Source organism: Eleutherodactylus coqui, chromosome 2, assembly GCF_035609145.1.
Source record: "Eleutherodactylus coqui strain aEleCoq1 chromosome 2, aEleCoq1.hap1, whole genome shotgun sequence".
Lineage (NCBI taxonomy): Eukaryota > Metazoa > Chordata > Amphibia > Anura > Eleutherodactylidae > Eleutherodactylus > Eleutherodactylus coqui.
Genome location: NC_089838.1, coordinates 166,702,569 through 166,718,394, shown reverse-complemented (window position 1 = coordinate 166,718,394; position 15,826 = coordinate 166,702,569). Strand labels below are relative to the sequence as shown.

Here is a 15,826-nt window from a genome sequence, read left to right as displayed (position 1 = left end):
ACAGGGGGCAGACACTGCCGTGGGGGGCACAGCTTGACGTCACGGTCTGGGCACAGGGAAAGTTGCGCTGAGCGCTGGCACTGTTTAAATAAGGAGGCACTAAGACAATAAATAATCCACCTCTATTACCATCCAGCCCCGTACCCGCCGAGGGAGGGAGAGAGGAGGAAGGGAGGGCAGCGGCATCACACATTCCTCCCAGAGAACAGGAGGGAGAAGCAGCGCAGCCTCCGCAATCAGCAGCACAAGCTTCAGCTGCGGCGGACGGTGCCCGTCTACAGCTCTGCCCTGCCCTCAGTGCCAGCCGCCGCGATCCTCTGCAGAGCAACACGTAAGGGAGCACAAGCTGCCAGGACAAGTTGCGGAGGGAGGAATCTTGTGAGCAGGGGGCAGCGCCTGTGGGGAGCTGGGCATGAATTGACCGGGGAGAGGGGATAATTGATGGCTCCCATCTATTGCGCAATCGTGCCCAGTCTCCCGGCCAACTCCGAGGAACAGAAAGCTGATTCATGGATCGTTGGGGGCATCGTGCTGCCAGCCCTGGGGCAGAGCATGGTGCCTGAGACTTCGCTGTGACTCCGGAGCCCTTCATGCAGCGCTGTGCTGGGGATTCACTGTGTTACTTTGTGGGGATTCGCTGACTTGGAAGCGACATGCAGCTCCTGAAGGCTTTATGGGCACTAGCAGGAGCGGCCATCTGCTGTTTGCTTCTATTTCTTATCCACTCTCAGTTCCTTAAAGAAGGTAAATCTTCCTATGCCTTTACTCCATGTTGTCATGATTAGCCTGGTGGGCACTGTGATGATGCCTTGTGATGGGCACAGCTCCCACTTAGCGGCAATTAACGGTGAAGTGCATGGACTGTGCATTGTGCAGGTGGGGAGGAAAAAAAATCCTGTTGAGTAATTGGCTTGTTTGGAATCCAGATCAATAGGTGCCCTGATCCCCTTTTATTCAGCAAGTTCTCAATAGATGGCACTAAAGTTCTATGGAAAGGGCAGCAGTGCACCCAGGATGGTGCGGATTCTGCAGTCAGGCCCCATCCTCAGCAGTCCTCCTCCACAAACTCTCAGGACTGGATTTGGGTGGTCATTGAGTAGCAGTCATCCCATTGGAAATGCTCAGTGTGAGAGGTTAATGGAGTTAAATGATGTTCTCTTTACATAGCGGCATCTGCAGTTTAGACGCCACATTTATTATCCCTGCTCTCAAAGGGAAATCTTTCTGTTGTAGGCTTGTAGTATTGTATACTGTGCCAGTTCATGCCATCTGTGCACCTGCACCTATAGACCCCAGGCACCTATAGAATCTGTGCTTGCCCTCTCCTTGCTGCTTCAGTCTTGATTTTGCACTGATGTCGCATTATTAAGCCTATAAGTCATTGTTCTTAGCCCCTGGCCCATAGAGTTGCGTTGCCCTCCTGTCTGTGGTGCCAATCAGCTCCTTACTTGTGGTGCAACATGGCTTTTCTCTACAGATTGTTGTTACTGAGCAATGACAAAGCTCACATCTGTTGCTATAGCAGTATTTATTACAAGGCAATGATGGAAGTCTGGATCTTCTGCTATGGTCTCAGCAAACATCCCAGGAAATTGCTCATTGGGTTATTAATCCTTTTGTTGTATGGCAATATGTGAAGAGAGCTGGCTGCTTGTTTGAGGGCACTGACCTGGTCTGTAATTGAAGGCACATTTTGTTTATACACCCTTTTCATTATTTAGGACATTATGTGTCTCATCCATAGAAGCTACTTACTGTGTGTGGTTAGTTAACTGCCTGGATATAGGGAGCTACAGTATGTGTGGCTTATGGTTGAACATTTCCACGCTACACTGGCATGAAATGTCTGGAGGTTGGCTGCTCACATACACACTTCTATTTGCAGCCTAGTAATGTATTATACAGGGTAACATTTCCCTATTGCACTTGTGTTTTGCATTCCTCAGTCTTAATGAAGCACCAATTTTTTTAAATGTCAAGGAGAACTTGCCAGGGGGATGTTTCCTGTGGTGCAGAAATTTTGATCCTTGAAAAACAAGAATATGGGAAGTTCATAAGAAGAATCTTCCTAATTGATCACATATCATTCTTATGCTGGCTTGCATCTCTGTTTTTGAAAGCGCAGTTTAGAGGACATTTTTTTTTTTTGCCTCACAGCTTTAATGAGAAATGTACAGTGGACTTTATGATGTGTTTAATGATTGCAGTTGTGGCTTAACACATCATGCATATGAAATGATTTCCCCTTTAGACTAGTTCTGTAGCCAAACTCTCCATTTTAGGCTTGATCAGAGCTTCCTGAATTATTAGCCTCAAAATGTAACATCTTGCGGAATATGCGTGGATTTGATTTACAGTGTGTAGTCCCCATGCAGTCGTAGATGCCTCAAACTACCATTATGAGGATAGTGCCTGGTTATACAGCATATTGTTAGGGTAAAGCCATATGCAGTGTACATTTAATTATGGTTCTGTTCATTTTGAAGATGGCTTTACATCTAGAACACTGACCTCTATAATATACAAAGACTACAGTAGTAAGTGTATACATTTTGGGGGAAATTACGTTGAAAGCAAGTATTCAGTTCCTGCCAATAAACTGAATAGATATTATTGACACTGACTGATAGAGATATTGTTTTCCTACTATTTTCTGTAACTAACTGTGTATTTCTGGATTAGTGGCTCTATACACAAATAAAGGTTTTTTTTAATGAGCACTCTTTACGTAACCATTTCCTGTCCTTGAGTTGTCTTGAAGAGAGGCCTGTATTGGTATTGGTGATCTTAAAATTGCTTTGATATGTGAGGAGACAATCAGCACTTGTTCTGCCATGAGTGGGAAAGAGCTGTTTAAATGGCCATTTCCATGAATATGTTTTTTTCAGGAAATGAAGAATGGGTGACACAGGGTGCCATTTTTTCACACTTAGGCTTTTGTGTAGAAATACAGGTCGTCCTGTGGCTAATCCATTCCCTGATGTCCAATCTGTCTCTGAATGTTTCAAAAAGATGAATAGAGCTGTGAACTAAGGAAAGGGCATTGTAATTTATAATTGCAGTCCCATGCCTGCCTAGGCATTATCCAAAGCTCAACCCATTACATATTTAGTCTTTTTCAGTCCATCCATGGAGGTTATGTAAACATTATAGCTCCAGTAAGATGTTAAAGCTATATGCATATATTTCGGTATACACATAATAGTCATGTTTAAAGAGAAATTATATTTAGGTCCTTAAGTCCATTTTTCATGCTTCTTATAGGAAATAATGGAAGTTGCATGATTTTCAGATAATGCACCTTTTGTTTGTGATGGTGACAATTTCATAAAGTTACAGCAGACTCCATTTCCTGGCATTTGAGTGCAATTCTACAATAGAAAGCTATTGAAAATGTGTACCCGGCAACTACATTTCCTGTGTAGCCTACAAGTAGTCATCCTTTTCAGCATTGCATCATATTTGTAGCCTATTATTTTAGCAAAACTAAGGCTGTCCCATAAAAAATTAGGGCAACTGCTGTTGTATGAGGATGCATTTTAGCAATGCAGCATAAAATTATACTTATAATTACACATGCTGTTTGATAGTGAATTGCTAATACTGTTAGTAAAATGGCTATAAAAAGCCTGGATAACATTGACATGTAAATAATGAATGGGAATAACCTAGATATTATAATGCTCCACGTTTGGACAACTCACCTCAAGGATGAACAATTTAGTAAAGGTTTGAGGAGTTACTGTGAGACATTTAGTAGCCTGGACATACAATTTACAAATATGTAGGATCCTTGGCAACCGAACTGCTGGCATTTGTCCAGCCCTGGTTTGCCTAAATAGTATAGCCAAGACACAAGGGGCAATAACTGTGATTAAAGTAGTAGTGTCACTAAGATAGGAAGCAATTTATATATTCAAAATGATAAGTAATACTCAGATTCTGTATTTGTTGGAATATTTCCGTTGATGTAAAATATTAATTGCATTATTTCTCCTTCTTTAATTATCAGCATGTAATTATCTTAGCATCTAATATAATATATATATATTATTTAGAAAACATAGTGCTTTGTTGGTGTTGATGTCTCACCTGCTGATTTCTTATTTTGATACAATCTTCTTGAATAATGTACACAAACACAGGGAAAATACACACATTTCATGCAGTTGTTGCTTTTGGTTACATTATAACCCAGGATTCCACGGGCTTCAAGGCAACAGTGCCGCTAAGCTGTGTATGATTCAATACATAAAGTAGTTTATAGCCTATACATATAGTACTATGAGTCAACATTGCTTAGTAAATACACACATACATGTACTGTAACAGCTATCGTTATCTTAGCTTGCACTTAGCTTACACCTTGAACGGGTTATCATTTAATGACAGTTATTTTGATGGGATTTTCACATTCTCTGCATCCATTAAAGCCCTTCATGATAAATGTATAGCACTGAAAGGTAATATTGCGTTCTATAATAAAGCAAGAAATCTTCTATGGTCTATTCATTTAGCAGCAAGCAGAGACCTGGAAAGTCTTTTTCTGTGGGACAGATTTTTGAAAACATACACTTAACATTAAAGATGTCCTTGCAGTTGGTGCTTCCATTGATCTGGCTTTATTGAGGAAAATATGTTCTTGCAGTTGTTCTTTTCTGATTTGTTCATTTATCCTCCTCTTGCAATCACAACCTCATTAGTTAGTTTGTTGCTGTTGACTAGGGTCTAATGAGAGGGCATAGCCTTTGTTTAGTATCTGATGAGATTACATGACAGGTGTTTGATGTTCACATGCTACAGGGAAACAATTCTGTATTTACTCTAACCACCATTACCATAATTGGCCATATAAATGGCTTTCTCAAGACACTCACAATTCTTCAAGATTTTAAATTACATCTTAGATTGTACCAAGAATGTTCAGAAGGGAGATGATTCTAATAACTAAAACCAAATGTGTCTTGGGATGCAGATGATAATACTACTGTCCTCTATATTTAACATCCTTTTTATATATTAGTTTCATCACACAGTCAAACATCCTTTGCAATGGTTTCTTTTCAATAGAGCCTCATAAAATTCTGTTCTTGATGTGATTGTAACATTGATATAGGAAGACATACTGTATGTGCCCAAATGTCCAACGATTTTATCAGTTGAAAGGGAAACAAAATTGTATTCATTTGTAAAAAGTAAAAGTTCATTTAATAATCAGGAATGATATGCAGCGTAACTCAAGGGCCTTTAACATGGTCTAAAGATCAGGCAAGAATGTTTGTAGGAACGTTTGTTTTCCTGATCATTGTGCCATATGAAACAGCACTTCATTTTCTGACAAACGAGCAAATACTCATTCATCGGGCGATCACATCATTTGTGCAGCCACAAAAATCCTCATTGTCAGCAGCAGATCTCCCCTTGTGAACAGGAAATGTGCTGCTGGCAATGATGAAACTGTATGGGAGATGAACAACCATGTGTACATTATTTGGACCCATATGCATTCTGAGTTAGCTTGTATGAAGGATAGGTAAGTGAGCACAGATCTAGTTCATCAGTGTTCATTACACATAGAATTATAGAATGGTAGAGTTGGAAGGGACCTCCAGGGTCATCGGGTCCAACCCCCTGCTCAATGCAGGATTCACTAAACCATCCCAGACAGATGTCTGTCCAGCCTGTGTTATTGAAGGAGAACTCACCACCTCCCGTGGCAGCTTATTCCACTCATTGATCACCCTCGCTGTCAGAAAGTTTTTTCTAATATCTAATTTGTGTCTCCTCCCTTTCAGTTTCATCCCATTGCTTCTAGTCTTTCCTTGTGCAAATGAGTATAGGGCTGATCGCTCTGCACTGTGACAGCCCTTCAGATATTTGTAGACAGCTATTAAGACTCCTCATCCTCTTTTTTTCCCTTTTTTGCAAGCTAAACACTCCCAGATCCCTTAACCGTTCCTCATAGGGCATGGTTTTCTGACCGCTCACCATCTTAGTAACTCTTTTATGAACTCACTCCAGTTTGTCAATGTCTTTTTTAAAGTGGGATGCCCAGAACTGGACACAGTATTCCAGATGAGGTCTGACTAAGGAAGAGTAGAGGGGGATAATGACCTCACATGATCTAGACTCTATGCTTCTCTTAATGCATCCCAGAATTGAGTTTGCCTCTTTTGCTGCTGCGTCACGCTGTTGACTCATGTTCAGTCTGTGATCTATTAGTATACCCAATGGCCCATTTACACGGAATGATTGTTGTTTGAATGATCGAACAACTCAACAACTTTATTGCTTTCAAACCATGAGTGTTTACACGTAACGATAATTGATGGAAATTCTTGACATTTCCTCGTTTGCTGTGTCGTTTGGTACTGTTTATATGTAAAGATAACTGGACGATTGTTTTCTCTGTAGATGTGAAGAAAAAAACATTGGTATTGTGCAAGTATGTGGATTGGCTTTGGAAAGAATCTCTAGGTGCGCGGTTTTAATTAGTGCAAAGAAAAAGCCATTGTCTACTTTGGCTGTATATAGAGAGGCTTTTGAACGATTCATTTTGTTTAGCTGTAAAAACAATCACCCATCCCCTTGAGTTGTTTGAACGACTGAACGACTGCTGTTTAAACCTAACGACAAGCGAACAAACTAGCAACTATTTTTATGCAGGCTGAAACTCAGCGACCAATGACAAGTGGATAAATAGTGCACAATGGCTTTGCATTTACACATAACGATTATCACTTACTTTCGCTCCTTTAAACAAATTGTCAGCAACAATCATTGAGTGTAAATGGGCCATAAGTCTTTTTCACATTTGCTGCTTAGCCCAATTCCTCCAATTCTGTATGTGCTTTTTTCATTTTTCTTGCCTGGATGTAGGACTTTGCATTTCTCTTTGTTAAATACAATTCTGTTAGCGCTCAATGTTGAAGCTTGTCTAGATCTTTTTGAATCTTCTCTCTCTTCTCTAGTGTTAGCTCCTCCTCCTAGCTCTGTGTTGTCGGCAAATTTGACGAGTTTCCCCGCAATTCTCTCCTGTAGACCATTTATAAAAATGTTGAACAACCCTGGGCCCAGACAGAGCCTTGTGGTACCTCAGAAAGACCAGGGCCTTAATAGTTGAAGTGCAACTATTGCCAATGGCACAACAAACATGGTGACACTCAACCATTTATTTGACAAGTTATTTATTACTCCAACTGATGGAGTAAATTCATGCTGCTGCACTTTAGCTTCTCTGTTATGGCTATTACAGCCCCTCCATGGTTCTTCTGAACTCAATTTAGATCACTATTGTGTTCTTCAGCAATCCAAGTTTGGTTTAGTAGAAGGATGGAAGGATTAGGTTTTATGTCCATATTAAAGCAATATTAAAACCATTTGAAACTGGCCGAAGGAAAATAAAGGAATATACTAGTACTAATTCCAAGTTGATAAATAATAATAAAGAACTAGGGAATATAGTCACACTATATATCTACAATAAATCTTGGTTGGATGGTTGTGATTGGTGCACTGACATTTTACTTGTATCAGCATATCATGACTATGATTTTACATGAAATGTGCTAACTGGATTATTAATACATGCAAAGTGCTTTTTCTTGTATCCAACATATATAGTATCCATCCATGGCTGAATATAGAGAGATTAACACCTATCTCATTAGACTGTGAAAGCAGATTAAAAAGTGGGTGTGGTTTACTGTTTGGCAAATCTGCAACATGTTTCTGAAATATGACAGCATGCCATATTTTAACCTGTATGAAAGTTAATATGCTAGTAGGTTAATATGATGAATGTTACAAGATATAGTGCACATGCATAAATGTGTTGCAGTAAATGTCACTAATGTATGCCACTTTTCATACATCTGGGACAATAAGTTAAAACAAAGCATTATCTTTGGAATGCCTTTGTGGACATCATGAAAAAGTAATAACATGCCTTGTGATAAACATGGGTATTTGCTGTGTACATAAATTTGATTTGGGGTGCGAGCTTCTATATGTATCAGTATATACTGTAATCTACAACTTTCTATATGCTATGTAGAAAAAAAGTAAGATTACTCTTTTGTTTTCACAATTGCTTCTAATTAAATTCTGCTTTGTGTTGAGTATATAAGCGCTCGACAGCCGACTCACAGACTATTTCTCCTGTGCTTTCATCCAGCATGATAGTCATTGAGAGAATGGAGGCAGAAGGCACCTCCATTGATTCCACACAGGCAGTTGCTCATAGATGAACGACTGCCTGTTTACATGGGGTGATGGTCACTTGGTTTATGGATGAGCTAAAAACCAAGTGACTGACAAGTCAGCGATTTCTCACTCAGTGCCCTGTTGGAGGCCACATGTACGACTTAACCCATTACAATATTCCTAGGCATATTATTGTTTAATAAGTGCATAAGCCTTTTGACTCTATTCTGCAAAAACTATGTGCAATGAATAGCTACTACCATGAAAATTGATTCCTGTCCTTCTGTAGCCTGAGGGAAAAATCCATTGTTTGGAAGCAATCTCTTCACTGTGCAAACCCAGTTATAATGTAGATAGACTCTGTAGTTTGTATGTGGAAATACAGAAAAATGAATGAGACCTAACTGACTAAAAGGATCATTATTTATTAGATGCTATTGCTCCAAGATTCTTGGTTGAACTCACACCAGAATCTGAAGAATCTATGCTGTACCCAAAATTCTATGTATGCGTTCTCTAACCCCTCTGATGAAGAGTTTCACAAGACTCACTATGCAGGTACAGTTAACACAAATAGCAAGGTTTGGTTTCTATATCTAATGGCCAGTGGTCATGAACAAACATTTATTTGAACACTCATTCACCTGATTATTGCCTCTCTTAAAAAGGACAGCAATTAGCCAAAAAAATAAGCTGATAGGAGCTTTTGTGTGGCTGCAAAGGTCATCGTTGTTGGCAGCACATTATCCCATGTAAATGGGAGATGTGCTGCTGATAATGATGAAAATGCATGGGGGGAAAACAATCATGTAAATGATCATTCATCCCCCCTTACAGTCTCAATAGGTTTGTGTGAAGGCAATTTTAACAAGCACCAATGTCATTGATCAGCTCTTGTCATCTGGTACTCATAAAGACATGTACGGGTATATCTAAAATAGTTTTCTTGGCACAGGATCCCCGCCAATCACCTCTCATCATAGGAGATGGGTATGGAAGTCAATGGGAGCTGAAGCAGCTTTTACACTTCTGTGTCTATCCCTAGTGTTAGACGTGGGAATGCCGGAAGTGTACTTCAGCTCCCATTGATTTCAAAGTGAGAAACGTCCGCTCCCATCTCCTATGACACATGCTACACTGACAGCAGGCTGGATGATCAGGTGATCGCTGGGGATCCTGTGTGGTGGGTCCCCAGCAATTAACTATTGATGACTTAACCTGAACTTTTCTACACAAGATATTGCAAAACAATGCATACCTTAAAGAGGACGTGTCTACATACATGTACTGTATGTCTCAGTAAATACTTGTATTTCCATGAAATATCAATTCTGAAGCATCATTACTTAGTACTCTGCATTAAATTGACATCTTGGTATTACCAGTTGTGGTGGTGGTGGGGGGCGAATCTTGCACATTCTGTCACTGTCCAATGAGTGTTGACAATATCAGCCTAGGTAAAGTCACACTTATAGCAGAGGAATGGTACAATGCAGAAATAGATAGATAAACTACAAAATTGTTATTTCATGAGAAACACAGTATTTACTAAAAAAAAAGATGTCAGGAGAGAGAGCTGACACATACTCTTTAAATTATATCTTTTCATAATGGAAGTGAGTGGCAGCCACATTTAATGGTATGAGTATATGTTTGCAGATGTTCAAACAGTATAGGATTAGATTCCTCTAAAAAAAACCCCACAAATATTAATTTCCCCCTTTAAAAAATCAGATCTGTTAAATGCATGCTAGCTCTGTGCAACGGTATACCAAGTGCTAACCCCTTATTTTAAAGATTTGTACATGTATCTGTCAGAACATTTATTAGCTTCATCCCATTTTGCTCTATATAACTTTGTTGGTTTTAAAAATGCATCTAGAATACACAGTACATCAGAAAGTGGGCAAAAATGTGGTGGAAGCCTTGTCGTCATTATCTTTTCATTTAGCTTACACCTTACAAATTGCCTTGGTGATCCTAAAGAAAAACCCGCACAAGAAAAGCAAATCCTAAATCTGCTTGATAATGCATAATGAAGTGAAACTCATGATGATCATTTGTTAAAAAGAAGATACTTCCCTCTATTAGTCTGGGAAATGGGGTAGAGAAATTATTTGGCACTTTTAACTTTGCAAATGTTCCATAATACACATATCCAAATGAAGTAAATTCATCTCATGGAACACCCTGGATTGCCCACAATATTCGTTTTTATCTGATGACTGCATCCAATTTCTTAATGCATGTCTTCTATCAGGGATATAGAGAAAGTATACTGAAGTAATGTTGCAAATTTACTAACATATATGACATATTAGTCAACAACAGATGAAATAATATTGGCACATTTTAAATTCAAATATGTTTCTGCCAACTGTATTTTTTATTATTCAAATTAATTAGCCTTAAAAATAACAAAAGCATAATAAAACAGTATCTATTTCATATCTATTAGAGATGAGCGAGTATACTCACTAAGGCACATTACTCGAGCGAGTAGTGCCTTAGCCGAGTATCTCCCCGCTCGTCTCTAAAGATTCGGGTGCCAGTGACAGGTGAGTTGCGGCGGGGAGCAGGGGGCAGCGGGAGAGGGGGGAAGAGAGAGAGATCTCCCCTCCGTTCCTCCCCGCTCTCCCCCGCCGCTCCCTGCCCCCCACCGGCCCCAGAATCTTTAGAGACGAGCAGGAAGATACTCGGCTAAGGCACTACTCGCTCTAGTAATGTGCCTTAGCGAGTATACTCGCTCATCTCTAATATCTATCTATCTCATATCCATCTATCTCATATCTATCTATCTATGTTATAACATAGGCCTGCCACTGAACAATCACATTCATTTAGTTTTTCTCTAGAAGAGAACATCCTGATAATTATTCCTCATATCTATCCAGGAATATCTTATGTGAATTTGATATTTGAATTAAAATATGACTCAGAAATGCTTTGAACATAACTTCTAATGCTGAGCATACCACACAGAAGCCAACGTGGGTGGCCACACATGGATTAACCCCATTAACTGGGGCTAAATGCATGTGTGATACTAGCATTTCAAACTGCAAATTAATGATAGAAATCTGAGGGCCAGCCTTGGATTTCTGCTGTGATGACTTTTTCAGATGAAAACATTCTTCATCTGAACATGGCCCAAAGCAAAATAGAAGATTGCAACACAGTCTTTAGCTGCAAACTGCATCTATTAGTCCAAATAATAGTGTATTTACAGTACTATGCAAAGGTTTTAGATAGGTATGTAAAAAATACTGCAAAGTAAGAATGTTTTCAAACATAGGAGTCTAATTGACTCCAGATTTATTCTGCCTCAGGGCAATCGACCCCAAACATCCAGCCAATGTCATTAGGAACTATCTGCAGTGTAAAGAAGAACGGGAGGGTTCCGGAAGTCATGATATGGCCCCACAGAGCCCGGATCTCAGCATCATCAAGTCTGTCTGGGATTACATGATGAGACTGAAGGACTTCAGGACGTGAGCAAGTCTACATTCACAGAAGATCTGTGATTAGTCCTCCAAGATGTTTGAAAAAACCTCCTTGCCAAATTCCTTCAAAAACTGTTTTTAAGGCAAAGAGTGGTCACACCAAATATTGATTGGATTGAGGTAGCACTCACACGAGTAAGAAAATTCTGTGAGTTTTGTGCATTGCAAGACACACAAAACTCGCAAAAAAATACAACCCATTATTTGCAATGAGTTTATGTACATGGGCGATTCTTCTCTCACAGCGATGCTGCTGCGCAGAAAGATTGCAGCATCTTCTATTTTTGTGTGAGTCTTGCATAAGAATAGAACATGCAGATGTGGGGTCTCCCGCACATCACAAGGCACACAGATATGTGCTTTGCGATGGGAATCGCAACCAACTGGGTCTCGCTTGTGTGAATGCATCCTTAGATTTCTCTTTCATTCATTCACTTTGCATTTTGTCAATTGACAAAAATAAACTACTAACACTTGAGTTTTTGAAAGCATCCTTAGTTTGCAGCATCTTTTCCACACCTGCCTGAAACGTTTGCACAGTACTGTAGCTACACATATGTGTATGGAAATTTACAGCTGGACTGTTATACCTCCTTGGTCTTAGAGCTCCAAGGAGACTTACGAGTAGGAGGGGAGTGTTAGTGTATAATCAGCCTAGTTTAATATTAAAGCCCGTGTGCTATACAAATATTAGTTGTACAGCTGTAGACTAGGAGACAGCCATTGGCAGTAATTATGAATATATATTAATATATTAAATACTACATATGTTTTACATTGCAATCTTAGAATGCAGGAACAAATAGCACACTCCGAATAACTATGAGGATATTATGCCAGATAACGAAACACGGGGCTTTAGTGATACAAAATAGTACAAATCATTAAGCCTAAAGAGTAGATTGGTGGTCACCTAGTCTCAATTCTTCTTCGTGAAGGAGAGAGAGGGTTTTCCTGTAAAGTCTGTTTGCTGCAGATTTTGGTGCAAATCCTTTCAATTAAATGAAAACAGAAATGTGAAATCTGCACCAAAATCTGCAAGAAAATCTGCTACAAATCAGAGGTGTGTGAACACACTCTAAAAAAGTTTAGCCTCTAGATGTGCACCCTACTTTTCTACTCTCTAACTGCTCCTAATTTCCCTGTGGCAAAACCCCAGATTCAAGACGTTTCAAGACCACTTTAAAAGTTATCAGTACTTTCTTGAATACTTAAGTCAAAGCAATAGTTATGTGTGTAATACTTTAATTTGTATCCGTAATCCATTACATCCCCATGCCTTGTACCTCTTGGTATATCACTACTAAAGCATACTGAATTGTAAACGGTATATATTTTTATTGTAACACATTTCTGGATGAATTGCAGGGAAGGGCTTATATATTTAAGCCCTTCCCGACCATTCATCCCGCGATCGCCGGCAGCCCATTGCTTTCAGTGGAACCTGCTGTATTGCCAGCTCCATTGAATTCAATGGGCAAACATCGTTCTTCTCTGCCACAGCTGTTACAGCTGTGGCAGAGAAGAATGATTTGTCTTCTATATGTTCTCAATGGGGTCGGCGCTGCTGCCGCCGGCCCCATTGAGCGCATATAGAGAAGGGCAGATTTTAATACTCGGGTGACACCTAATCTCGCCAGCCACTCACTGCAGGGGGGTGGTATAGGGCTTGAACGTCGCAGGAGGAAGTTGTAATGCCTTCCCTGTCTTTCTATTGGCCAGAAAAGCGCACAAATTTCTCAGGGAAGAAAATGAAAGTGACTCGAACATCGCGTGGTACTCGTCACGAGTAACGAGCATCTCGAACACCCTAATACTCGAACGAGTATGCTCGCTCATCTCTAGTAAAGAACACATTGTTTTTAGTGTGTTAATTCACAAGAGCGATTTTTCTCTCAGGGTGGCTTAACATGACCGTATGCGCAAAAACGCTCACCACAACCCAACATATTTGTGCATGAACAGGGTTTGAAAAGGTATTTGCGTGTCCGTATATATTACTGTACTTTTTGTGCACACAGGGCCAGTTCACACACACTCGCAAAACACCCTTTCCTTGAAATAAAAAGCTAATTAGCCTAATGAGGTCCAGATGTGTTATTTTTCCTGAATTTTTCACAGTGTTTCACGCTTCCTCTTGCGTATTTGCACATCTCCCATAGACTTCTATGACACCTTTACTGAGCAGGTTCTACATTTTACTGGGTTCTATTCTCTCTGTTTTGCATGCAAATATGTTCTGTGTGCAAAAACATGCGCCAATACACCTGTGTGAGGAAGCCCTTAGACTGATGGTTCAAGATTGAAAAATCACTGCATATCATATTTTTGGTTGATTCTGGTTTCAGAATTGCCCATAATATTCTATGGCAGCAAAAAAAATAAATAAATTTAAAAAAAATCACACTTGCATGTAGATTCAATTTTCATGCGAGTGCAATTTTTTGTATTCTGCCTATTGAAACAACATGCAGTTTTTCATGCTTGATAGATTTTTCTCACAAAACACATTTGACTCGCAGCAGAAATCAAAAGTTTGAGTACGATTTTGGTCTGAGTTTCTTGGACCGATATTACACCACCCCGTGTGAAGGCACCTTAACTAATACTTGGTTTTGAAACCTCCAAAATGTCAACCAAAAGCAACATGAAATGAAGATTGAAGAAAATTGGGATAACTAATTCAGAAAATCGAGTTCTTACATTTGGAAATCAGAAATAGAAAGCTGAAAGCTGTAACTGACATTCTATGTTGAGGACTGTAGCTTCTTCGTGGTCTTGTACAACACTCAGTGTATCCCTCCTCCTGGTACAGGTAAAATACTGTATAGAACATGTAGTACTGTAAGAGGTGCTACTAGACGGACAATCCATGTATGCCCATCAGTAATGCAGGGGTTTTATTAGTTAAAAGCCTATGCTGATTGGCTGAAACTTCCAACCACAGATCCAGACTGACATTGTATATTAAAACTTGTTACAAGTTTCAGTGGCCCAAGAAAGACAATTGTATGTTGAAGATTGTGTATCCTGAGGCCATTGTATATGAAATGTAATCTACATTGTCACGAGTATGGAGCCGGTTGTTTTGGCATTGAAAAATAAATGCACATATTTGAGCCCTATTTGCATTTCGTTTGGTGGGCACTGAAAATTCTAGGAGGCATTTTGAAATGCTTTGCTTGTTCACCACTGTATTTCAAATCAAGAGAAGACAGAGGCAGACAGTTCCTAATGATGAAGGACGTCCCTCAAAGTAGAAATCGCTTTCCTCTCCAGTTTTGTTAGGTTAATTTAGGTTAGCCTTGATGACCTGAAGATGAGGGTTTCATTTTTTTTCTTAGAGAAAAATAGAATGTAAATGCATAAACTCATTTAAAATTGTGGAGCTGTATTTCATTTCATCGTTCACTGGAGCTTGTCCAAATCTCTCTGTATGGAAGGCTGCCATTTACCACTGTTACTGCTTATACAGATATATTTATATATAAGAGTCTTCATACTGGAAAAATCACAAGGAAAAGTGAATGCTGGGTTTGACTTAAATACAGTAGTCGTTGCTCAGAAGAAAACTCATCAATTGTTACAAACACACCGTTAAAAATTACCGTTTATGTTTACAAAATGAGAATTTTTAAAACAGAACATAAACGTGTAAATGCATCTTTTTGTAGTCTATTTTAATACTTTTTAAAAATGAAATAAATCTATTGGCCTGAGGACTGCAGGTGTAAGAGTTATGCTTCTTGAAGTTTAAACAAAACTCGAGGATGTTCTCTTATTGAGAATCATTTATGTTTGCCTGGTAGCTAATAGTTTTGTTTGTCTCACTGATATATTTGTTTCTTGTAATTTAGCATCAGTCTATCTTTGAAGTAATAAGAACAGGCTAGATAAAGAAGAGCTTCCTTCCTGGTGAACCTGTGCTTCTATATAACAGCCAAACTGAATACAGAGAGCTGCAGTGTAAAGCATGGCAGAGATATGGAGGCTCAGAGGATTGAGTATAGATGCAGTGGCCAGCTTGGAAAATAGTGATGTGGTTAAGCATCAGAAATGGAGGGCAGTATAAAAAGGTAATGGCTGCTCAATTTATAACCATAACCAGCTGTGCATCA

At 39.4% G+C, this 15,826-nt stretch overlaps 1 protein-coding gene across 1 annotated transcript in view; it reads left to right on the top strand.

Moving 5' to 3' along the window:
- The first annotated feature begins 261 nt into the window (after positions 1-261).
- Positions 262-15,826, top strand: part of TAFA5 (TAFA chemokine like family member 5) — a 540,296-nt gene continuing 524,731 nt past the window's right edge. Inside the window, exon 1 of the mRNA XM_066589899.1 lies at positions 262-744. Within this exon, the coding sequence (XP_066445996.1) occupies positions 654-744 (91 nt within the window). The 5' untranslated portion in view covers positions 262-653. The remainder of the gene's footprint in view (positions 745-15,826) is intronic.